Here is a 25,245-nt window from a genome sequence, read left to right as displayed (position 1 = left end):
AGGCCAAGAAAAGGCAGCTAAAATATCCAGAGGGTTCTATGGTCATATCCATACAATTACGACCACATTTCTGCAAGTTAGTTTAGCCTAGGAACATGAGGCCAGGGCCCAGGGGGAATGATGACATCCTACCCTTCAAGACGGGTCTTTTTTCTGTAAATTCATCAAAATGTATTTCTCCCTATCACTTGCTAAGAACTCTGACATTGTTTACAAACAACTCTAGCATATTGCTAAGAATGCCAAATATAGATAAATAACTATGCTTTTTAATAGTGAATTACATTAAGGTGTCTCCTTTATTCCTACATCTCCTTCACTGACCTTTTTGCCAAAGGACAACTGAAAGGTGGACTTCATAAAGCCATCAAGAGAATTTTAAAGTTCACCTATAGGAAGATTCACCTATAGTCTACCCTCAGAGGTAGACTGGGAAAGAATTAGACTCCTGAATATAAGGAAGTTTTGAAAGCTTCTTGAATAAAGCCAGACCATTTCTCAGAATATCTACTGATCCCATACAAGTAATTAAAAAGCAGAAATAGTCCAATTAAACTTGTTGCTAGATCATGTGGACATAGTCCCTAAGCCTGAATCCTTGTTTATGGTAATGTAATGGCATTGACCTTGAATTTCCCATATCTGTGTTTGCCAAAGGCTTGTTAGCCACCAATCATAAGTAATGGCTATAGAAAGCAGAAAAACAACTAGAAAGATTTCTCTTTGGATTATGTTTTTACAAATCTTAAAAGGAGCATGAACCTAATCGTTTTAAAAATTAAAACCTTCTTTCTTATCTCCCTTATCGTGGAATTCAGGAAAGAGTGTAGGCAGTCTCCCGAAGAATTGTCTGCGGTTCCTGATTACATCTGTCTCAGAAAGGGAAGAGGGACCATGTGGCAAATATACAGCCACTTATGCATAGTCTTTTCATGGAGCCTAATCTCCATGGTCCCTAAGGATTATTGTTTCTCGTCCATCATTGTGCAATACCAGGAAAATATGAGAATTTGAATCTTAGACTAAATCTGTGAGAAACAATGCCTATGCTAAGACACAAAATGGCCGTCAGAATTTAGCCTTCTTGCTAACTTTCTAACTTATGACCATAAATTTGTGTTTATTTTGCTGTATAGTTTAGATTTTGCAGAAGTCTGTCCCTCAAGCATTGTAATGAGTCTTTTTTAGGCAAGATGGGGCAGGAATAGGGGAAACTTCTTTTTTTTAATAATCCTTTGAATGCAAGGAAGTTTTGAAAGCTATTTGTTTAAATACTGCACCATATTTATTAAATGAGGGAAAGAAGGAAACAGAAATGCAGAGCTGACTGACATTCAATAGTATGTGCAGTGTCCCAAATCTAATAGTACTCGGGGCAGCAGAAACAATGGCATACAGCCAACTTCAAGTACCTAACTGAAGATAAATGTTCCCTAGAAACTAAAGAGTGTAAAACCTTCCTAAGAAAGATTTCTGAACTATTCTATGTAAATTCAGCTCAATGTGAATTTGTGCTTGATTGTTTGTTTGGTTGTTTTTTTGTTTTTTTGTTTTTTTGTTTTTTTTTTTTTGGGGGGGGGGTCTGGGGATTGAATTCAGGGGCATATAACCCTTGGGCCACATCCCCAGTCCTTTTTGTATTTTATTTAGAGATAGGTCTCATTGAGTCACTAAGTATCACCCTTTTGCTGAGGCTGGCTTTGAACGTGCAATCCGCCTGCCTCAGCTTTTCCAGCTGCTGGGATTACAGACGTGCTCAGCTGCACCTGGCTTTTTTTTTTAATAGTCAATTCCTAGGGGCTGGGGATGTGGCTCAAGTGGTAGAGCGCTCGTGCGGCCCAGGTTCCATCCTCAGCACCACATACAAACAAAGATGTTGTGTCTGCCGAAAACTAAAAAATAAATATTAAAAATTCTCTCTCTCTCGAAAAAAAATAGTCAATTCCTAGATCATTTCTCCTTGCTTTAAAGATCTTAGAAGTGTTCTGTGTTTGAAAAAGGAGCTCTTTTAAGAACTATTCATATGCCTGTTGATAGCCACTTCATGGTCTTTAGGAGTCAAGATAGGCTAAAAAAGAACTTGAAAATGGTCTTTGCTAGAGTACTTTATAGGAGAGAAACTAATAGATGTTGATTAATTTCTTCTCCTACAAAGTTCACTTACTGGATTTTTCCTATTCAGGGTCTTTTATGCCCTGGTAAAAGATCGCATAATGATGATAGCTACCATTTTCCAGGCACTGTGCTGGACGCTTTATGTATGTCATCTCATTTAATACTCCCAGCATCCCTGCTCCAAGGTCAACAGTCTGGAAACCAGCTCCAGAAAGACTAATAACTTTCCAAGGTAAAACAATCGGTGGACTTTCCAAATTCTTTTACAGACATTTTCTTGTTGCATAAAGTTCTCTCATTCAGAATCTGTTCTAGATTCACATTCTTTTGATTTCCATTAAGAAAGACTAGTACACCTGAACTGGTAAAAATATAAATGAAAGTATAATATTTTTAGTCTTTCATTGAACTATAAGCTCAATTTGGTAAATAAAAAGTTTTAGGTAGGGGCTGGGGTTGTGGCTGGGGCTGGGGTTGTGGCTTAGTGGTAGAGCACTCACCTCTCATGGGTTCAATCCTCAGCACCACATAAAAATAAATAAACAAAATAAAGATATTGTGCCCATGTATAACTAAAAAAAAAAGTTTTAGGTAGATTTTATTATAGATTGAAAGTTAACAATTTTAAATTGGTTTTCAGTTTTATCCCTGAATTATCTATTCAGGTTTTTTGCTAGACTTCTTTAGAAATAATTTGTAAACTTGATGAAATGATAGAGTAAGGATTAGAGGAAAAATTAATGGTGGAGGTTTTAGCCTGGAACTAGCATATATGCATAGATTGCCTTAAAAAAAAAAACAAATTCAATGAATCAATAAAAACTGTTTTACCAAGAATTTGTTGAGGTTCTACCTATCACTCGTTATTCTTCTACAAGTTCCTTTACTTGTAATTGCTTTATAATCAAGAACCCTATTCCATAAAAGTGAAGTTCAACTACTTTGGGGACCTTGAACTCAGTTCTTAGAAAGAAATGGTGAGGATAGAACTAAAAGAGAAAACAGTTCACAGAGAACAAGTAAGATTAGCTGTTTAGTTCAGAAAAACTCAAATAAATCAAAGCCAGAACAGCACAGCTCATGATTACCATGAAGTTAAACCATTTTCTTCAGATTACAGATTGAGAGAGCAAACAGTATTACTGTGTCCCCTGACTTTGACTTATTCTTCAGGACTCATTTTTATTATGAAAGAAGCTGGGCTGGGTCATCTTAGAATAAAGCTATCAAAGGAAATAGATGAAAACCAACAATACAAGCTTACTTCCTATACACAGAATTTCTGTTTTAATTAGAGAATGAGTTTGGTGTGTTTTAGAAGGTGGGTTTTCTAAAATCAAAAGGCACATCACATCAAACAGGTAGAGAAAATATTGCTTTTATTTATTATTCCTTAATAATTAATTTGTAAATTTCTCCTCTTTTGGTATCATTTAGGTTTGACATATGTCCATGGGATTTTCCTAGAATAAGATTTTTTTTATTGTTGCAGTGCTAGGGATTGCTCTACCACTGAACTCTAACCCCAGCCCAGTGTAAGGCTTTTAGTGACTATAAGAACTTACCAGGTTTGGCTTCATTTTGAGCCTACAGTGTATGTTCATATGTTAATTTCCACCAGATTTATATACCTTATTCATATACCACTGGGTAAACCTTACATAGGATTCCATTACAGAGGTGCATGCACAAGGCCCTGGGTTCAATCCCCAGCACCACAAAAGAAGAAAAAAAAAAGGCTCTACACAATGAAAGCAAGTAGATTCTATTCCTGCTTTTTTTTTTTTTTTCTTTTTGTGGTGCTGGGGATTGAACCCAGGGCCTTGTACATGCAACATAAGCACTCTACCAACTGAGCTATAGCCTCAGCCTGATGTATTTCCTAGAATGTGCAATGTATCACGCACAACTAATACTTCAAAACAGATTTGCAAGGTTTTTTGAGATTTAAACATGAATTCCTGGGTCATTGATATGTCTGAAGATATTTGATAACGTAGTATAGAGGAACAGATTTCTCTAATTGGTAATGAGAACCTGAACAAATGGAACCTGTCAGTCTTCAAAAATTGTTAATAGGAAGAATGCTGTAAAAGTTCACAAGGAAATTAAGGATCCATCTCTTAAGTAGTTTGTGGTGCTACATTCTTGCTTTATTTAACAATCTTTTAAATGTCATCTTATATCCCAAATGAATATTGTGGCAGTTCAGTTTACCTTTTAGATTTCTGCCTTGAAACTCCTTGAGAAGGGGCTGGGGCAGAGCACTTGCATAACATGTGTGAGGCACTAGGTTCAATCCTTAGCATCACATAAAAATAAATAAAATAAAGGCATTCTGTCCATCTACAACTACCAAAAAAAAAAAAAAAAAAAAGCTGAAACTTGATTGTTAGGCTTCATTACAAAAAAAAAAAAAAAAGAAAGAGAGAAACTCCTTGAGGAGAGACTATGTCTGGTTCATTTCTGTATCTCCCTCAAGTCTTCTAGTACAGAAGCACTCAGCAAATGTTAACTGCTTCTTCATGGCCATGATTCAATGTTGATAATATGGAATGAAATTATCTTCATGGTTCTTTTCCAGACTCTTCATTGGAAGAGAACAAAATTTGTGACTTCTGTTTTGGTCTCTTTAGAGGGGATGGGTTTGCAGTCATTCTGGCTGGCAAAAATCTTTTCATTCTGACTTCACAGGTTATGAGTCAAAGAAGAGAAAATAGATGCTGAATATTTGTGTATTTGAATTAGACACACATGGCTCCCTATATAAACCATAATTTATAATCACTCAGATACCAGAAATCTCTTCATCCCACCATAATTTCCTGTCAAGAAACTACTGCCCACTTATTGATTGTCCAGTCATTGACACTTTGTGCATGCTTTCTGTGTATCCTTTTATTTAGTGTTTACTATAAAATCTTTGTGGGGCTGGGGGTGTAGCTCAGTGTAGAGCACTTGCCAAGCATGCATAAGGCCCTGGGCTCAATCCCAGTACCAAAAAAAAAAAAAAAAAAACCTTTGATGGACAAAGACCCTATTAAATATCTCTTTGTACCTCCAATCCTGTCCTTTTATGACAAAGGTATTAAAAGGATAAGACTGTCAAGCTGTCTAATTATAAAATAATTTAGTGTCTGGCATGAAAGTTTTTAAAATTCAGAGCAGAATTTGATTATGCCTGACAGAGGCTCTGCATTGTCCTTTTCTGAAATAAACAAACCTGTTTCTTAAGGCTGCTGAGATAGAATCATGGGATAGAAATTGAAGAGGGGAAAATAGATGGCTGAATATTTGTGTTTTTGAGATACACACACACAGCTCCCTGAATAACTCTCCTACCTAAGGCGTATCTCTTCTCTACCTCTTGGTAATGTTATAATATTGCCCTGTTTATATCCTCCATAGTACTAATCATACCCTGAAATTGTTTATTTACTTCATTGTTTATTTCCTTATCGGTTACCATGTTAGTTTTATTTACTGTTGAATTATTAGCACATAGCTGAGAGTTCAGCCTATGATAGGAACTCGATAAATATTTCAATAAATAGTCTGAATAGATAATGAGAAGCAAACTTCAGCTAATAGACATGAATACGTGGTTGGAATTTCTAAAGCCCACTCTTTTTTCCACAAATTGGAGTTGAGGGACACATCTAGAGATTCTACCAAGACCAGCCTCTCTACACACACCCCAACTTCCCAGTCCGCTGCCTTGTTCCAAGTTGACTTTTCAGTAAAGCATTAAATGGTAATAAAAATACAAGCCTGAATACAGTGTCTAGACCTAATTCAATAGAGAATATCCAATTTATACCTTGTTTTTCATGTTCTTAACTCTAATGTCCTGATAGGATGGAAAATGTGTCTTTGGTCTGAGCACACTGCTTGCCTAGGGCAGCAACAGACCTTTCTTCAAATTTAAATTAGCTGAAGCCTGGTTTCCTATAAGTGAAAATAGAATATCCTGATTAAACACAGGCCATTCCACTTAGGTGACTTATCCAAAGTATTAGCTTTTTTATCTACTGACATTTATGATTAGAAAGCCTTAGGGTAATTAAATTTAATTAATGGCATCCTTTTGTACATTAGTACAAATTATCTGTTTCCTGCCAAAGAAGCTGCTTTTCTTCTCCTTATCTCATATTTAAATTTGAATACATATTAAATATGTCTTTTAAAAAAACAACTGTGTACTGGGGAATAAGACTGATCAAATCGCATTACGTGCATGGAATATGGCATAGTGAATCTCACTATCATGTACAATTATAATGCACCAATAAAATTTTTTTTAATTAGAAAAAAAGAAACAACTCTGCAGAATAAGGATTGCATGTCTTAAGCCACAGGTGCAGATCTTTCTGCTGCCATCTCCAAATGTGTTATGTTATAGTTCAAGTTATTTGAACTCTCCATCTGTAGATTATGAAAATAATTCTGAGTAAAGATGCTAGGAAAGTGTTCATTCATTGCATGATATTCTATATAGACAAAGTATCAAGAAACAATATTTCTTTATACTTAAGCAAAAATAATTCTTTCTCTTAAGTGACTCTTCTGCCGACTTTCAACGTTTCCTGGAAAAATGGACCATTCCCATCATATGGGGATGAACCATACGAACCACAATAGCACCATGCCACCATCTCACCATCACCCGACCTCAGCTTCGCACTCCCATGGCGGAGGAGATGGCAACATGATGATGATGGTAAGTGCCCACAGAGGCAGCCCAGGCCCTCCCCCGCTCAGCTGTAGAAGTAGTGGGATTTTAGTACTGGAAGGTTATTATCTTTAAAGATCAGCTAGCGGATGAAGAAGCGCTAATGCGGATCCCCAAACATGTCAAATGATTTGCCTAAATGTGGCAAATACAGAGTTACACCAGAAAAAACATTTCTAGGGACTCTTTCTTCTCTAGTCCCTTCTTTTGAAATTCACCCTCTTCTGGATTAAGTTCTGGGCTTTTTTTTTTTTTTAAGCTTTCATCTTTTTTTTTTTTAAAGATGGACACAATACCTTTATTTTATTTTATTCATTTTGTGTGGTGCTAAGGATCAAACCCAGTGCCTCACACATTCGAGGCAAGAGCTCCACCACTGAGCTCCATCCCAGCCCCAATTTCTGGGCTTCCTGCTTTGTGTAGAAAGAGAAACAGACCCCAGGTGCTGGGGAGGGCACAGGGAGTGACGCTGCTTAAGGCCTATGGCATTAATGCTAATGTGAGGGAGAAGGCCTCCCACTTCCATGGACGTCATTTCTTAACTCTCACCCAAACCTGTTACTTTTAAATATGCTAAACCTCTTTGGCATTTTCATTTAGGATCGTCAATCATTTCTAATGAATTTACTTTGGTTTTCTGGCAGCCTATGACCTTCCACTTTGGCTTTAAGAATGTGGAACTGTTGTTTTCTGGTTTGGTGATCAATACAGCTGGAGGTGAGTAAGCCAGCAGGTGGTGTTTAAAGGTGACAGTCACATGAGAGATGGTGACAGAGAATTTGGAAACTCAGCACCTCTTTCTGTCCAAACTACTGAATCAGTATGGTTATGTCATATAACTACCATATTTCCTATCCCCTAAAAGTAGTACTCATTTTGATCCTCTGGTAAACCTCCCTTCATTAATGTGTATGTTTTGTAACTCTGAAAAATAATTTAGATACCAGATAGGAACCTTTTGCAATTCATTTCCTTTCATCCTTTTCCAGAGTGTTTCCTTGTTTGATAAGTTATTGGAACTGGACCTGAGACCAAGTTCAAATAGCACAAAATAACCCTAGGTTAAAGACTACTGGGCTAGTATAATCCTCCTATTTCACAGATACATTAAGCCTCAAATAGTGAAATGACTTGCCCAAGATCACATAGAGTTAGCATGTCAGAGCTAAGACAAGGACCCAGACCTTCTTAGAACTGCCTAGGCTAGCACTGTTTCTAGTGTACTAAACTGTGGACAACATCTTTTCCAATTCTTAGAGTCATATCCAGTTTAGGAGTGATAACCCACCTTTCATGTCTATCATGTTGCATTAATATGCTTTAAATTAAAAATGCTAAAGCTCAATAGTCAGTTGGACTGCTTTAGGTACCAGATATATAATCTACACAATCTGTTTTGGGGAAATGGGCTATTGTGTTAGTTCAGGTATTGTGTTAAATTATTAGGGCGATACATTAATGTCATTATCAGAACTTCACAGTATGAAAACAGCATTGAAATGCCTTTTCAAGAAATGTAGTCTGCAGAGCTCAGTGGCATATGCCTCTAATCCCAGTTATTTGGGAGGCTGAGGCAGGAGGAGGATCACAAATTCAAGGACAGTCTTGACAACTTAGAGAGTCCCTATTTTACGATAAAAAGAAAAAAAGAGGTGAGTAAGCCATCTTATGGAGACACACAAAACCGTTGGGTAAGAAGATTAGGGATGGACCTCAGGAGTAGGATTCCCCTGAGTCCAACCCTTAGTAACAGGGAAAAAGAAGAAGAAAAAATAGTCAGCATTTAAAAATAGGTTGTTGGGCTGGGGATGTGGCTCAAGCGGTAGCACGCTCGCCTGGCATGCGTGCGACCTGGGTTCGATCCTCAGTACCACATACAAACAAAGATGTTGTGTCCACCGAAAACTAAGAAATAAATATTAAAAAAAAAAATTCTCTCTCTCTCTCCCTCTCTCTCTCTCTCTCTTTAAAAAAAAAAAAAAAAAATAGGTTGTTAACAGGAGGCTGAGCAGATCATTTGAGCCCAGGAGTTCAAGACCAGACTAGACAGCTTAGGAAGGCCCTACTCAAAAACAATTATTTTATTCCCCTTTTCGATATTCTGCAATGTCTCAATGTAACAGAGCTGACTTAATAACATCCAGCAGCCAAACCAAAGGGTTATTGTTCAGATGACTTTTTGTATCTTAATCAGAAAGTAAGCCTAACACAGGGGTGCATATCTGTAGTCCCGGCTATTTAGGAGGCTGAGGCAAAAGGATCACTTGAGCCCAGGCATTTGAGACAGGCCTAGGCAAAACAGCAAGAGCCTCTCTGGAAAGAAAAAAATGTAAATTTGGTATGTAACTTGGATAGATTACAATGTTAGCTTGCACAAGTCTCTAGGTTCAAGCCCCAGCGTGAGAGAAAGAGTGTTCTCCACCAGAAGCCATGGTTTTCATTAATGACAGCTGCTCTCCTATCTAAGCAGGTAAAGAGGTAACAATACAAAAACAAAACGTTGATAAAGCCAAGAGTTGCAGTACTTGTTCTCTGCTGTCTCTCTAGCTGGACAGCACACTGGCTAATGATTTGGACAGGTTTGAAAGTACCACCATCTTTTCTTTCCCCACTTAGAAATGGCTGGAGCTTTTGTGGCAGTGTTTTTACTAGCAATGTTCTATGAAGGACTCAAGATAGCCCGGGAGAGTCTGCTGCGCAAGTCACAAGTCAGCATTCGCTACAATTCCATGCCTGTCCCAGGACCAAATGGAACCATTCTTATGGAGACACACAAAACTGTTGGGTAAGAATATTGAACAAATCCAGATGGAAGTTCTAGAGAGGTAATTTAGTTGAGCAGCAAAGCAGCTAGTCTGTTAGCAGTATCTTATCGGCCTCTGACCTGAGATAGTGATTCTATGGAACCTTGATCAAAACTGGCTTTGGGAGGTTAGGGGTTGTTGGTTACAATGGGTCAAAGCAGGAGTAATAGAAACTTTCCTGCAAACACATATTTGTTCTGAGTTGTAAGTATTGGTCATTTTGGAAAGTCAGTAAAATCTGTATTTTTAAATATTTGCCAAAATAATAATGAACAAGTTAGGAATTTTAGGTGAGGGTATAAAAGAATGGCAGAATACAAATGATTCCTTTCTCTCAAGCCAGTTCTATCTTCATTTTGTTTACAATGTAGGAGTTTTATGTCTGTTCTAAGAAAGTATTTGGATGACTTTTGGTTTTTCCTAGATATCAGGAAATGCTTTTTGAGATTCAGATTTCTTTTTAGAAATGTAGATCTTAAAACTAGATTGGACCTTATGAAATTCTATAGACCAACATCCTACTTTCAGGCAACAATATTATTTATTTCTGTTGCACTGATGAGCTTATTGAGGCCCAAAAAGATATGGTACCTGAGGTGATACAGAGCGAGTTGTCAGGTCTCCTGTTCCTGATTTCTACTATCCCACCCAACTTTCACTTCTGATTCATTTTTGTAAAGTGTGAACTTTGCAAAGTTGGAGACCCCAAAAATATTCAGGCAAAGGGGCTGGGAATGTAGCTGAGTGGTAGAGCACTTACTAGCCTAGGTGAGGCCTTGAGTTCAATCCCCAATACCACAAAAAGAAAAGAAAAACAAAGTTTAAAAATATTCAGGCAAATAAGTGTGGGAGAGTGGATTAGGATCCAAGGGAGAGAGAAACCAAGATTACTTCTCCTCCTTTACACCCCTCCCAAAAGGGTACCTCCTTCTGACTCATAACCTATCTGACCACTGCTTATAAACCTGGCAGCTCTATGGTGTTTCATTTCGGGTGTCAGTGAGCAACAAGCGTACACACAAGTACCGTGAATTGCCAGGGTGGCTGTGAGGCTGAGCTCATGGGCACAATTGCTCCCCGTTTCTCTTGATTACAGAGCTCCTGTGAGACGATCATGTGTCCTTCTTTATCCCCAGGCAGCAGATGCTGAGCTTCCCTCACCTCCTGCAGACAGTGCTGCATGTCATCCAGGTGATCATCAGCTACTTCCTCATGCTCATCTTCATGACCTACAATGGGTACCTCTGCATTGCAGTAGCAGCAGGGGCTGGAACAGGATACTTTCTCTTCAGCTGGAAGAAGGCAGTGGTAGTGGACATCACAGAGCATTGCCATTAACATCAGATTCCATGGTGTGGCCTTATCGATTGCAGTGGAAAGAGGTTCAAGACTGGAAGACGTGGTTCCTGCTCCAATCATCCCTCTTGCTCCTCTTTACACAAACACACACACCTGCTGAATAGAGGTCTAGTTTACAGTCTCCAAGATAAAATGGTGATCTCCCAAACTGTTTTTTTCTAATAAGCTGAGATTCTCATTCCTTTTGAGAAGCCTCCCATAAGCTGTCTTCACCCTCGATCCTTGTCTAATCCAGGTAGCTTTCTAGTGGATGACTTGTTCATCTGTGTCCTTTTTTAATCTTCTGGGTTTTCTTTAACAGACAATATGTGAATTTGGTGGGATTTTTTTCTGGGTCAGTGATGGATTGGGATTAACTTCAACCAGCAATGGTAGCTGAGGGAGATTCTTGCCCAACTAAACTGAGGACTCAAACATCATATTAGAAAGTAAGCTTCAGTCTTTGGACTCAGTGGGTGAGAACGACATTGTGCATTCTCTAGGTGTGGTGTGTGGCACAAAATCTTTGTAGCTTTTGAGGTGTTTTGAAACTAAAACAGGCCTAGAGCTTGCAGAATGTGTATTCTTGGGCTGTGAACTCATCAACGTGTGTTCTCACTTAACATTTTGATTCGAAGGACCTTGTCAGTTTAAAAAAAAAAAAGACAATCAATTAGAGAAAATAGATATAGATATTTTTAAATAAAACCATTGGCATTTTACTTTGACTTGGTACTTTGGTTTTTCCAACTGAATTTAGCAAAAGAGTTTGAATTCTTTTTTTCCCATTATTTTCATGTGTCTGCATCTAAACCAGTGATTTTCAACCTTTAGCATGTATCTTAGAATCACCTGGTTGGCTTGGTAAGACATTAGTTGTGGGCCTTAACCCCAGAGCCCCCAAATTGGCATTTCTAAGTTCCAAGGTGATATTCCTGCTAATGGTCCAGAGGGCTACACTTTGAGAATCTCTGCTTTAAACTGAGGAAGTGTCACCTAGGGAGGAGAGGGGCTCCCTGGGCATGAAAATTTGAATTGCTGGTTGTAGATGCTATGTCTGAGCATACCTCACATAGTGAAGCTGCTAGTCAATACTTGATCATTCCACAAACTTTTTTTTTCAGCTCCTGCTGTGTGTGTGCACAGGTGTGAAGGACTATAGCCAAAGTACTTTTATCAGCATGTATGAAATCATTTGTCCTTATTTTTAAGATCTGTGGTTTCTTGTAAGTAGTTTGAAGGCTGAGAGAGACCTTTGATCTGTGGTGTAAATCAGATAGGCATGGGCTAGGAGGGCAAAAGCCCCGTTTTCTCTTTGGAGAGACTTAGGGTGTGGTCTGCTGATGGCCAGATCTTCCTCATCCTCCACCATCCATGCCCCTGCAGGGCAGATCCGCATTGTCTGCGTGACCATCTTTATTACTCTTGGGGACTGAATTAGATCACAGATGGCCCAAACCTCTTTTCACAATGAAGAATCATATTGGATTTTTATTCTGTTCAGTCTTAGTCTGTACTGCAGTCTTCTTCCCAAACTACCTCTTTAAAGTGATTCTTCCTGTGCTGGTCTGTTAAATCCTGCCCTTCTTGGTGCTAGAGCCTGCTGTGCCTCAGGGCAGAAAAAAAAAAAAAAAGCAGCTATCTCATAGCCCTGTGTTGTGGTTTTGAAGTTTGTACTTTCTCTGTGGCTGCCAGTTAAATATTGGAGAGTGAGGAATGTGTACTTCTATGGCTTTGAACCAAGAGGGTTATGGCCTACTGGATTGAGGTTAAAATCCAAGCAGCAGCATTTAGAGCTTTGTGCTTTCCTCTCATTTCATCCCCTTGTAGTGCTGATACTTAGCAAGAGCCGTGAATGACAGGTGCTGACAGAGCCCAGCATTAAGGTGTAAAAGCTTCTTGTTGTGTCAGAAGCCGAGGGATGATAAAACCTGAGGAATATGTAAGAATCAATGCCCAATAGTGACTCTGGTACTCTCTAGAAATCTCAACATGAGCTACTATAAACTTCCAGAAACAAGATCTTACCAGTAAGTGAGAAAAATCAAGGCCAAACAAAAAAAAAAAAAATCAAGGCCAGTTAAGACAAAGTACTTTGAATTTTAAATTCACCAAGAGAAACCTCAGTTTGGGACAGGTCTTCGGTGTTCAGGGTAGAGAAAATCTCCTAAAAAGACTGAATTTTAGAGTTCCTCAGACTAGGTTGCCAAAGGATAAAGCTAGGGAAAGTGAAAAAAGTTAAAGCTTAAATTCCATCACTCTAGCTTTGTCTCAGTGGTGTTCACTTCTGTATCCCTGTTCAGAATTGACTTCCTGACATCTTTGACTTTGGGGATCTAAACTTCTCTTTTCCTCCTTCCCTGTTCATATCTGCTGGAAGACTGTATCCCCATTTCTTTGACCCTTATTACTCTGCTCTCCTCTTCCCTGTCTTTGTCTTTTCTCCCACATGGTCTAGTGGGTTAAATCTCCCCGGCTCTCCTGGTGTAGTGGGCATTGCTACACAGTGAATATAAATACCAGTCAGAAGTTGGTATTTATAAACCTGTAGAAACCTAAGTATGCTTCAAGAAGCAACTAGAATTTCTCTTAAGACTGGGTACAGGGCTACCTATTACCCTCCCTAGAGTTATAAAATTGTAGGTGCTGCTCCAGTCTGATGCAGGAACACTCAACTCCTACAAATAAGGAATCCACTTGTCCACCAGGAGAATAGAAATTAAGAGTCTCTTCACTTCTGCTATTTAGGGTTGCCCAGAATTCCCTTTCAGTCTGTGGGTACGTAGGTTCCTGTCACAAGGGGTTCCTTTTAAAGAGCTAGGGGTGAGGCAGGGGGTACATGTTCATGTCATTTAATTTTCATCCTGCCCCCTCCAGCTGCTTCTTCAGAAGATATATCTAAAGATACAAAGTCTGCATTTGATATAATGCCTTAATCATTGGGTCTACAATTCATGTTGACTATCTTAGATTGTAAGCTCCTGGAGAGCAGTATTGCTGTAGTAGGGATGTTTTAACATGTCATGTGCAAAAGAACAAAATAAATATTTTGATTTTATTTTACTTCTGTGCATGTCTTCCTATCCAGGATGATTATCAGAAGCTGGTCCTTTTCTTTACAGTCTGCACAGAGCTTGGCCATTACCATTGATTTTTAAGATGTCAGAGTCTCTCAGATGGCATGATCCCATCATTTTCATCTCACTGTCCTCCCACAAGCTACTACATGTCACAAGATCTACCTGACCCTTTGCATGAAAGAAGTGGTCTTCATGAAGCTGCAGGTCTTCCAGTACACAAAGGTTTTCTGCATTTAAAAGCTAATTTTTGTCACCTCATAATCCCATTCCTGTGTTCATGCCATCAGACAGGAGGCTCTGAGCTACTTCCAAAGTTTACTACCAAACTTGTTATAAGCATTGACCTTGTCTATCCCTTTGGAAACACCAGAATGTTGCTGTTATTTCCAATTCCTGCTGGCCCTCAGTGGGCAACTTACCGTTCAGTACCACGCCTACTATCTTCCTTTAACGTAATATGAGCATGCACTTTGGAGTCAATGGGTTTGAGTTCAGCCTCCACCACTTACTAACAAGGTAACTTTAGGAAAAATTATTCTAATAATGGGTAAACCTTAGTTTTCTTAGAGAAAGGCAATAATAGCATCTCATTACATTAGGAGCAATATGATTAAGGTACTCCACACTAAACAGGCATCCAAGGCATAGTATGTCTTTGTTATCAACTGATTATACTGTTCCATCAGTTTTCAAGAAAAAGAAAGGTTCTCTCTTCTGGATCAGGTTAGTATCTCTTTCTAAGTACCTGACCAACTTCCTCAATTTGGGGATTCCAGAACTGAATAGCTCCTAAGACAGAATTGATGCATGTGATTTCAGTTGTGCTAAAAGATTTACAGTTGCAATAAGCCCTAATTACTAATGTAGTAATTATCTCATTGTTTATAAAATGGTGTGGAAATTCCATGAGACCTGAAAACAGCAATCTCTCTTTCTATCCAATTATCCCCCCTTTCTTAGACTGAGCTGAGGAAGACTAAGAAGGCAAAGTAGCAAAGATGTCTAGAAGCATGGGTTCAGAAGGCAGACCGCCTATATCACCTCCTGTGATAGAATAAAGTACCCTCTTCATAGGAGTTAAAATTAGTAAGGTAATCTGCACGAAGCATCTGCTGCTGGCTATTAGTAGAGATGGGGAAGACAGGAACCACAATGTTTTCATGCTTCTGTGCCAATTCATGCTGGAAAGTCATAATGACAAAGACGAAGGCAGAGTCTTGTTCCTTCCTCTTTGTATTTATTTGTGGGGTTTTTTTTTTTTTTTTTTTTTTTTGCTTGGTTGGTTGGTTGGTTTGGTTGGTGATTTTCTCCCTTCCATAAGGCCTTTACAGGCTTCAATAGAATATAATTTAATTTCCCTATCTGCAGCCTGACTCTTGGGGTTTCACTATTGTTTTTAAGACAGTAAGGTACTGGTGAGTCCTACATAAAACTGGAAGAACAAAGGTTTTGTAAGGATGTCTGGAGTAAAAATGGAAACTATCTCATTCTACCCCAGCATATCCTATATTAATGTTACTCAGACTTAAACTATCCCCAAAAACCCATCAATTCTCTTTACAACTGATGATTCCAAAGATGGTTAATACCTTTGGAATCAATGGTTCCCTGCCATTGAATTTAATGTTGAAATTAGGGCACGATTTGAAATTACCCTCTAAGCTGCTCTTGGATGGGTTCCCACTGGAAAAATTCTTAGGCAAGTTGAGAAAGGAAGAAAAATTGGAGTAACAGTAACACTCCTAGGAGAATCCCTCATGTTTTGCTCCATTGCCTATCCTCCCAAAGTTGCACCCAAACCAGTTGCAAAGCCATGCTGTAAACAGATCTGGCACCTACAGCTTGTTCAGTTGACACACAATCTAATCTCTGTGAGGGCAGGGGTCTTTTTTGTTTGCTTTGTAGTTGTAAATGGACAGAATGCCTTTATTTTGTTTATTTTTATGTTGTGCTGAGGATCAAACCCAGTGCCTCACACATGCTAGGCAAGCGCTCTGCTGCTGAGCTATGGCCCTAGCCCCAGGGGTCTTTTTTGATTGGCACATGGTAGGCATTCAATCCTTGTTAAATAAAAGAGTTAAAAGAAAGTGACAGATCAACCAGAAGATTGTGTACTCTGGGTCTCTAAGTAAAGACTGAAAGGATATTTTTTTTTTTTTTTCCCATACTGGGGATTGTTAACCAAGTGTCCCAAACAGGCCTCAAATTTGCGATTCTCCTGCCTCAGACTCCCAACTCACAGGGATTATAGATCTGCACAATCACACCCAGCAGCAATTACCTTTTAAAGCCCAGGATTTAGCAGAGCCACTATGCTTCATCAAGGATGTCTCATGTTTTTCCAAAAATATATTTATTTTTAAAAACAAAAATCAGATAAGTTTTATAGAGTCAAATTTTCCAGAAACAAACCAGAGTTCAGATTCCAGCTTAGAGTGAAAGTCAAACATCAGTAATTTCATGCAGAAGTGATTTCTTTCTACAGGAGGTAAAACATTCTGCTTGACTGCAAGCACTCAATTCTCTAAATCTGATTGTACTTCTGCCATCATTTTATTCCATTCCAGGGCTCTGGCATGCAAACGAATCCATCTCTAAAATTCAAAATTTCCAAATTGAGATGAGCGATTGCTGGGCTTGGGTTGGGGTTTATAACCAATTCGTTCATTAATCATTTGTTCCCGGCTCTTGGGGTCACTGCTGAGTCCCATGGCTCCTTCTCCATCACTGCCTCCTACAACATCCACATCTTCCTTCTGTTTCTTACGGGTCTGCAAGCATAAAATTTTTAGGATTTAAAACATTTTTTAAATTAACCAAATGTGTATGTAACACTTATCATGTACTAGATGGGCTGGGTTAAAGGACAGGGTTCGGGACTAATGAAGAAAAAAACCAAAATCCTAAGTTTAAGATAGTTATGGGTACAAGAGAGATATTGGCATGCAGTGATAAAAGACAGAACTCTTTCTCTCCAGGATGTCATGTCACAGCAAATAGACTATGACTACATAGGGAGATCAGGGCTATGACAGAGGGAGGCCCACACTGCCACACTCAAGCGTGGAGGAGTTGGGGGTGTGGTGGAGGAGGTTCGGAGCAGGAAGCTGCACCTGGAAAACTTGAGAGCAGTGAGGGGGACCAAAGGGTGTTTCAGCAAATGCACTATTCAAGAGAACACACGGAAAAATAATAGGACAGTAAAACAACCATCAAAAATCTACAGCCTGACTGACTCCACGAGGCTACAAGTCTAGAAAGTTTTATGCTTAACAAAAAGTCTGTTTGGGGGCTTTGTTTTGATTTATTTTTTATTTTTTTTAATTCCTGGTACCACTCCACAACTTACAGGGCAAAATTCATGATGTAATGAAAGGGTGGAAAAAGCTGCAACGGATACAAGACCTTAGTGTATGTGGAACTGACCCTACCCTGCATTATTGAACAGCTGCTCTTGCTGCTTCTGTGGCTTTGACAGCCCTGAACAAGGGGTTCCTGTTTAAACTGCAGTGACCTGTCTGACTATGGGCCATTATTCTTTCTGTGGCAGATTTTTACAGTTTCTCTAATGCATTTGGGACAACTGTCTCCAACTAATTTGTAGCATTCCTGACAATTCTCCCTTTCTCTCCTAAGTACTGAAGCCCTTTCTGCTGTGTTCAGAACCCTCTGCTACCATATCCAGCACCATAGGGACTTGTTTAGGGAGCTTCTACCACCAAAATTGTCCCTCTTTTGTAGGTACATAATTTTTCCACTATAATTTCCAAAATTATTAGAGTTCCCATCACCCACCATAGTTATCACTTCCAAAACGTCCTCCACAGTAACCATCGTATATCTACCACATCTGCTACCTGGGTTTCCGTATCACCACAGCCTTCTCTACTAATATAACCAGGACCACCACCACAACATCCTCCGTGACTCCCTCTTGCTGCCACCACCTCCACCATCATAATCTCTTCTTCCACCAAAGTTTCCACCATAGTCAAAAGTACTTCCACCACCTCCAAAGTTTCTTCCATGGCCCAAAAAGTTGCTAGATCTGCATCCCTGATATCTTTGTGATTCGGCAGACTGAATCTCTTGTTTAGAAAGGCCTTTTTTCACTTTACAATTATGTTCATTAATAGTGTAGTATTCCTGAACAACTTATTACTGTATCATGAACATCAAAAATTTTCTTCACTGTTACATGTCCACCAGGCTCACAGAATCCTCTCTAGAAATAGTCTTTGGTTCTACTTCATATACATGATCCTTGTATGGTCATATACACATCTCTTAGTCCACTTTTTTTTTTAAATTTTCTTCATTGTAGATGGACACAATACCTTTTATTTTATTTATTCATTTTTATGTAGTGCTGAGAATTAAACTCAGTGCCTCACGTGTGCTAAACAACGCTCTACCACTGAGCTACAACCCCAGCCCCTCATCCACCTTTTTAACACAAGGGGAAGTCACAAAACCAAAACTCTTCGACATTTTATTTGGGGACATCTCATTACCAGTACAATCTGTGAGTATGCCTCATTTCTCCAAATGTTCTCAAATTATCATCTGTACTCTGAAAGAAAGCTTAGACCACCAACAATTTTCTCAACTGCTCTGGTTCCTTTGGATTGTCTCTTCTCTCTCCTGGGGCAGCAGCAATCAGCATCCTGGGCTTGGTGCAATCAGGTGGCAGTTTTACTGCCATTTTGAGATGAGACTTGACTCTTTCAACTCAAGTTCAATATAGGACGAGGAGAAAGAAGCCAGGCTTCATTCTGTTTTCAGAAAAAGGTTTGGCTCTGAAACCACGAGTGACTATAGGAGTCATAAAGGATGTCTTAAATTTGATCATTTTCAAAAAGAGACTAACAATTATGCCCAAAGTACCACCTCCTAACTGCAAAGATGATATTAGATGATGATAACTTTCTCTAAAGCAGCAAAAAAGAGGTTTAATTGGAGTTCCTTACTAGGAGAGCAGCTCAACTGCTCAAATCCCTAGATTGACCACCACTACATACCTCCTGCTGATGAACTGTGAGCACTTAGCTGCCAACTTCAAAGTATTACAATGAATCAGATAACATAGGGATTGAATATTACTAATCTAAAATGTTTGGGTCTTAAAGAGTTTTGGAATTCGGAGGTTTCCAAATTTTGGAATATTCACATAAATTATACAGGTTGATCATCCCTAATCCGAAAATCCCAGATCTGAAATACTCCAATATCTAAACTTTCCTTTTCCTAACATGAACACTAATCTTCCAGAATCTAGAGTCATGCTAGTGTAATCAAACTTAATTTCAGTAAAAAGTAAAATACCAGTTTTCTATTGGTTTCATTTTAGTTTAGGGCAAAATTGTCCCTCCTTTTTAAGTTGCTCTAAAACAGGTCGAACCTTCTAGATAATTGCCTTTAGAGGAAGATTAACTCAATGGTGAGCTGACTCTGCAAAGTCAAAGTTCATATGTTAGCATTTTATGAGATTCATTACAACTGAAGTTTATACCATACTTAAAATTTACCTCCAATAATACATTATCAATATAAGTTCTTAAAAAGAAAAAAAAAAACAAGATGATATCTGGAAAACACTAAATTTGCTGGGATGAAGAAAGGGGAAAAGAAACCTGATACTAGTCTTAATATGAAATGTATACAATTCACAATAGCTAAACTGTGGAACCAACCTAGATGCCTTCAGTGGATGAATGGATTAAAAAAATGTGGCATATATACACAATGGAATTTTACTCAGCAATAAAAGAGAATAAAATAAAAGAGAATAAAATCATGGCATTTGCAGGTAAATGGATGGCACTGGAGAAGATAATGCTAAGTGAAGTTAGCCAATCCCAAAAAACCAAATGCCGAATGTTTTCTCTAAGGAGGCTGACTCATAGTGGGGTAGGGAAGGGGAGCATGGGAGGAATAGATTAATTCTAGATAGGGCAGAGGGGTGGGAGAGAAAGGGAAGGGACAGGGGATTAGCAAGGATGGTGGTATGTGATAGACATCATTATCCAAAGTACATGTATGAAGACATGAATTGGTGTCAACATACTTTATATACAACCAGAGATATGAAAAATTGTGCTATATACATGTAATAAGAATCATAATGCATTCCATTGTCATTTATTTTTTTTAATTTTTAAAAAAATGAAATGTAAACAATATACAGTAAGGTCAACCATGTTCATGGATACATGGAAGTGATAACATCCCCTGCCACATAATGCAAAATATCTAATAGGACAGCATATGAAAATAGACTTGAAATAAGCCCTCTTTTGGTAACAATTACAGAGATGAATATACTAATTCTTGCCTTCAACAAGTATACAGCCCACAGTAGAGAAAACAGAAAAGCAGACAATTACAATGAAGAGTGATAGTACCTATAAGAGAGATCAGTACCAGGGGAGAAGGCTGAACTTAACCCAGCTGAGGACTGGAATGAGCTAAATCAAAAGATGAGAAGGAATTAGCCTGACAAAGGACAAGGGCATTTCAGGCAAAGGGAACCCAGTGTGTATAGGCACTGAGATTCAAGTTAAAGATAACCTGGCAGTGGAAGATAAAGTAGAGAGATAAATAAAGACCCAGTCACAAAGGGCCTCACATGCCACACTAAAGAATTATGACTCTGTCCTGAAAGCCAATGAAGAATTTAAGTCTTATTAGTAGACATCAAATACTGTTTGGCAAAATCACATTTAAAAATACATATTAAGTTCCTCCTATATGCTAGATGCTGGGAACACAATGATGAAGAAGATAGGCATGATTTCTTCAATCAAGATTTCAAATATTAAATAATTTTATAATAAACAATAATTGCAAATTATAAGATTTGCTATGAAAAAAAGTATGGTGCTTCTTGAGACCCAAATGAGATGAAGGTAGTAGGGACAAGAAGGATGTATGGCTGACTTAGGTAGGGTCAGATGAGGCCTCTCAGACCAAGCGGGGGAAACAGACTAGGACTGGAAGAAAGGGAGCACTCCAGGCAAAGGAACTAATATTTGCCAAGGCCATGGAAAGGATCGACTGTTTGAAATATTCAAAAAAGATGCAAGAAGCCATTGTGTTTAAGATATAGAGAAACAAGGCAAGAGATGAAACTGGAGAGGAACTACAATGTACCGAACCTTACAGGCCACAAGAAAGAATTCAGATTTTATTCCAAATGCAGGAAACCACTGAGGAGTTTTAAAACAAAGAAAGGCACATCCTGAAAAGAAAATTAAAGATTATTCTAGATACCTGATAAAAAAAAAATGGATTGATTAGAGAAAAATGGGAGTAGAAAGACCATTTAGAAAGCTACTAAAAAGCTGGGTGTGGTGCCACATGCCTATACTCCCAGCTACTCAGGAGGCTAAGGCAGGAGGATTGCAAGTTTGAGGACAGTCAGAGCAACTTAGTGAGACTGTCCCAAAATAAACTAAAAAGAATTGGGAATGCAGCTCAGTGGTAGAGAGCTTGCCCAGCATGCACAAGACCCTAGATTTAATCCCCAGTCCTGAAGAAAAAGAAAAATAAAGCTATCTATCTTCTAAAATTGTACAGGGAGAGATGGTTATTGGGTTGTAACTGCGGAGATGAAAAGGTAGATTCTAGATGCCTAGAATCAAACAATTTACAGACAGATTGAATTTAAAGAATGAGGAAGGGCTGGGGTTGTGGCTCAGTGGTAGAGCGCTCACCTAGCACGTGTGAGGCCCTGGGTTCAATCTCAGCACCACGTAAAAATAAATAAATAAAATAAAGGTATTGTGTCCAACTACAACTTAAAAAAAAAAAAAAAAAGAATGAGGGAAAAGAAGGACTCAAAAATGAGCACTCAGTTTCTGGCCTGAGCAACTGGACAGACACGCAATGGGATGACTGGTTTGATAGAGAAATCGAGTTTTGTCTTTTTTTTTTCTTTTTAACATGTTAAGCTCAGTAAGCTGAATGAATAATGACCTCCAAGGCTATCAATCCCTGATTCCTAGAACCTACAAATTTTATCTTATCTGAAAATAAATAAATAAATCTCTGCAGATATGATTAAATTTAGGAACTTGAGATGGAGTATCCAAGTGAACCCTAAAAGTAATTACATATATGCTTATTAAGGGAGGCAGAGGGAGACTTCACTAACAGAAAAGAAGTGGGAAATGTGCCAGGGAGGCAAGAATGGAGTGAGTTGGCCACAATCGAGGAACACCAGCAGCCTCCAGAAAACAGAAGAGCCAAGACAGTGATTCTCCCTACAGCCTCTGGAGGGAGCATGGTCCTGGCGACACCTTCCTTGATTTCAGCCCAATGATACTGACTTCAGATCTGTGGCCAATAGAACTGCAAAGAACAAATTTCTGATTTCAGGCCACCCAGTTTGTAGTACTTTGTTACAGCAGTCACATTAAATTTAAGATGTCCACAAATCATTCAAATAGACTTCAAATAAGCTGTCAGTATAAGAGTCTGAGGTTCAGAAGTTAGTTACTGTTTTAAGTATTTCCTAAGGATTTGAAAGTTGTATTCTTACCTCCAAGTCCTTCCGAATGCTCTCAAACTCTTCAATGTCATCAAGCTTCAGTTCCAGGCGTGTTGGTTTCCTTCGCAGCATACTGAGATCAACACTAACACAGACCTATGAACTACTGAACTATCTTCAACTCTGTTCAAAATGGCAGAGAGGAAGGAAAACTGCAGGTGATAAGTCTCAGCTACAAGTATAAAATCAATTTGTAAGCATGCACACTAAGGTGAATGGAGGTATTTTAAAAACTCATTTCGATTTACACACAGACTTGTAAAATCTTCAGGTATCTAATTATACCATTTTTATTACATGAGAAGATCCACAACCCTATAATTCCAAAACACTCTTTCTGAAAGAACTTACAACAGCAAACAAGCTGCCTATGATAGAGAATTCTTGGTAACAATCACTTGAATCTAGTGCTCCAGTCACATTTAGGAGCAGTATGGTGGCATACACCTGTTGCTCCGGTTACTCAGAACTACTTGAGCCCAGGAGTTCAAAGCCAGCCTGAGGAACATAGCGAGACCCCATCTCAAATAAATAAATAGACAAAGGTAACTAGGACATCCTAATTGGGTATCCTTAGGGGCAGAGTGAATAAACCATTAAATTTAATCTGCTCTACATGAGAATCATCAGAGATTGTGATGCAAAAGTCAGTTTGCCAAATCTCACAGAAACTGTAAACTCACCAATTCACAAGATTATCCTCAGAGTCTAAGGAAATCTTAAATGGATAAGTCATTCATTAAACAAACTCTTCCTGTGCTCCAGCTACAGACTTGAAAGGCACAGTCGCAATCTGTGAGGAAAACAGATAAGAAAACAGGAAATTGCAACAGGGTATAATGACAAATCTGATGACAGTAATTCAACAGCATCACACCAGCACACAAGGCAGGCCAGGGTACATGTGGTGCACAGAGACATTAGGTGAGGTGTCTTGCAGGAAATGATGTCCTGGCTGATTTCTGAAGGGCACGTAGAGAGAAAGTGCACATAGATGCTCAGGGGGGCAATTCATGAGGCAATACCTGTGTTAAAAAACACCATTTTTTGAAAAAAACCAAAATACTCCCCTAGTTGAGATTAATATCTACTGAAGCTATGGATCAATGTTTGGATAGAATGATGGATACAAATAGATGAAGGGAAATGAATTTTTCTTGAGCTCTGTGTTAGGCTTTTGCTTTCCCATTCTTTAAGTTCCTACTTAACACAAAAACTCTGTGAAGCTGGCAAAATCATCCCAATTTTACAGACACAGAAGTGGAAGCAAGCTGTTCATTATATACATAGGTCAATATAGTGATCATTAAATGACAATGATGTAAATGGCAGTCTTATTAAAGTATGTACAGATATAAATTACTATTAGATGTATCTAGGATGAAACAAGGGACTGTGAAGTATACAAAGGAAGAAACATTTCCTTCTCCCATGAGGCTCTGGACAGTTACAGGTGATATCATCAACACAAAACACTGACACGAGTTTTCAAATTGTTCTGTACTAAATCAGATACTGTCTTCTACCATATTTCAAAATAAAGAAAAGGCAGGGAAAGCCAAAGCCCAAAGGAGATGGGGAAGGGATGCTTAGAGAAAAATTAAAAAAAAAAAAAAAAAACAGCTGGGGGTTGGGGAGGGGGAGTGAAACCTTGCCACTAGGCGGCAGTATAGAGTAATAGTTAAAGTGCAGGCGGTCCTCGCGAAGGCCGAGGTTCCCATCCCACTACGTAACCTACCCTGAACGATTAGCGCCATTTCTCACTGGATCTTAGTTTCTGTCTATACTCCGTCGTATAAGTTAATTGACGTAATGCACAATAAGCTTCTGGAACATAACTTGGCACTTAGGAAAGCGCTCAAAAAATAAAAAGCTATTATTTTTATAACTATTCCTGGGAGGAGGGTTGGGGAGGGAGTTTGTCCAGTTCCTGGAACACGAGCATTTTGAGACTGCCCCCCACGCCCCATACAGGGATAAAAACCTTGTGTCGTTCATCCCTGGCGCCCCAGCAGCAGCGGGGCACTGGGCCGTACAGAGAGCTGCACGCAGTTTACCTGAAGCCTTCTTACCCATCTTCTCATTCTCTATCCGACACAAAGAACAGGCTGAACACAACAAAACAAAACCAACAACAAAATCAGGCCGAAGCTCCTCCGCCACGTCTTTATTTTATTCCAGCGCTAGAGGGCTCTTCCAGCTTCATCTCGCTGCGGCCCAAATCCACCGCGAATTCGCCCAGCTCCGTCCGAGGAGCCCCGGGGAGGACTTCCCGACATCCCTCCTCCTGCAGCTGCAAAGTTGCACTCAAGCACTCAAGAGCGGGTTTCCATGGCAACATGCTCCTGGGCTCAGAGACCACCAAAAGCCTCAGATAAGCCCGGGCACCTAGATTCGCCCCAGAGTTCAGCCCGGAACCGCGCGACTCCGCGCACTTACCTCTTTTCAATCTTCGGCCCCTTCCCGGAACCTCGGCTCCCACCACGAATCTGGTGCGGAGTCCGCAGAACTACACTTCCCAGCCTGCTCTGCACCTCTCTTCACGCAGAACCTCGTCTTCCTCGAGCTTTCCTCGGAGGCTCTACGGTCACGCCCCCTCCCCATTCGGCCAGAATCTTTGCTACT

At 39.2% G+C, this 25,245-nt stretch overlaps 2 protein-coding genes across 2 annotated transcripts in view; one reads left to right on the top strand and one right to left on the bottom strand.

Moving 5' to 3' along the window:
* The window catches only part of SLC31A1 (solute carrier family 31 member 1), a 33,312-nt gene extending 19,265 nt beyond the window's left edge, over window positions 1–14,047 (top strand). Inside the window, exons 2-5 of the mRNA XM_081279593.1 lie at window positions 6,674–6,835; window positions 7,492–7,564; window positions 9,464–9,632; window positions 10,788–14,047. Coding sequence (XP_081135719.1) covers window positions 6,710–6,835; window positions 7,492–7,564; window positions 9,464–9,632; window positions 10,788–10,989 — 570 coding nt within the window. The 5' untranslated portion in view covers window positions 6,674–6,709 and the 3' untranslated portion in view covers window positions 10,990–14,047. The remainder of the gene's footprint in view (window positions 1–6,673; window positions 6,836–7,491; window positions 7,565–9,463; window positions 9,633–10,787) is intronic.
* A 2,369-nt stretch (window positions 14,048–16,416) lies between these two features.
* CDC26 (cell division cycle 26) lies at window positions 16,417–25,107 on the bottom strand. Its single transcript, XM_081279416.1, has 4 exons — window positions 25,060–25,107; window positions 23,304–23,413; window positions 22,612–22,743; window positions 16,417–16,840 (listed from the first exon to the last, which is right to left on the bottom strand). The coding sequence occupies exons 3-4, from the start codon at window positions 22,690–22,692 to the stop codon at window positions 16,664–16,666; spliced, it is 258 nt and encodes an 85-aa protein (XP_081135542.1). The 5' UTR covers window positions 22,693–22,743; window positions 23,304–23,413; window positions 25,060–25,107; the 3' UTR covers window positions 16,417–16,663.
* Window positions 25,108–25,245: the final 138 nt, after the last annotated feature.

Source organism: Spermophilus citellus, assembly GCF_964194105.1.
Source record: "Spermophilus citellus genome assembly, chromosome: 2".
In the NCBI taxonomy this organism is placed as follows: Eukaryota; Metazoa; Chordata; class Mammalia; order Rodentia; family Sciuridae; genus Spermophilus; species Spermophilus citellus.
This window is presented reverse-complemented; position numbering and strand designations above follow the sequence as displayed.

What these genes read in the sequence shown, in the direction of transcription:
- CDC26 (XM_081279416.1), bottom strand. Translation starts at nt 22,692, where the DNA reads ATGCTGCGAAGGAAACCAACACGCCTGGAACTGAAGCTTGATGACATT. An exon ending in GCATTCGGAAGGACTTGGAG is followed by an intron (nt 16,841 to 22,611) that starts GTAAGAATACAA and finishes TTATGCTTGCAG; the next exon opens with ACCCGTAAGAAACAGAAGGA.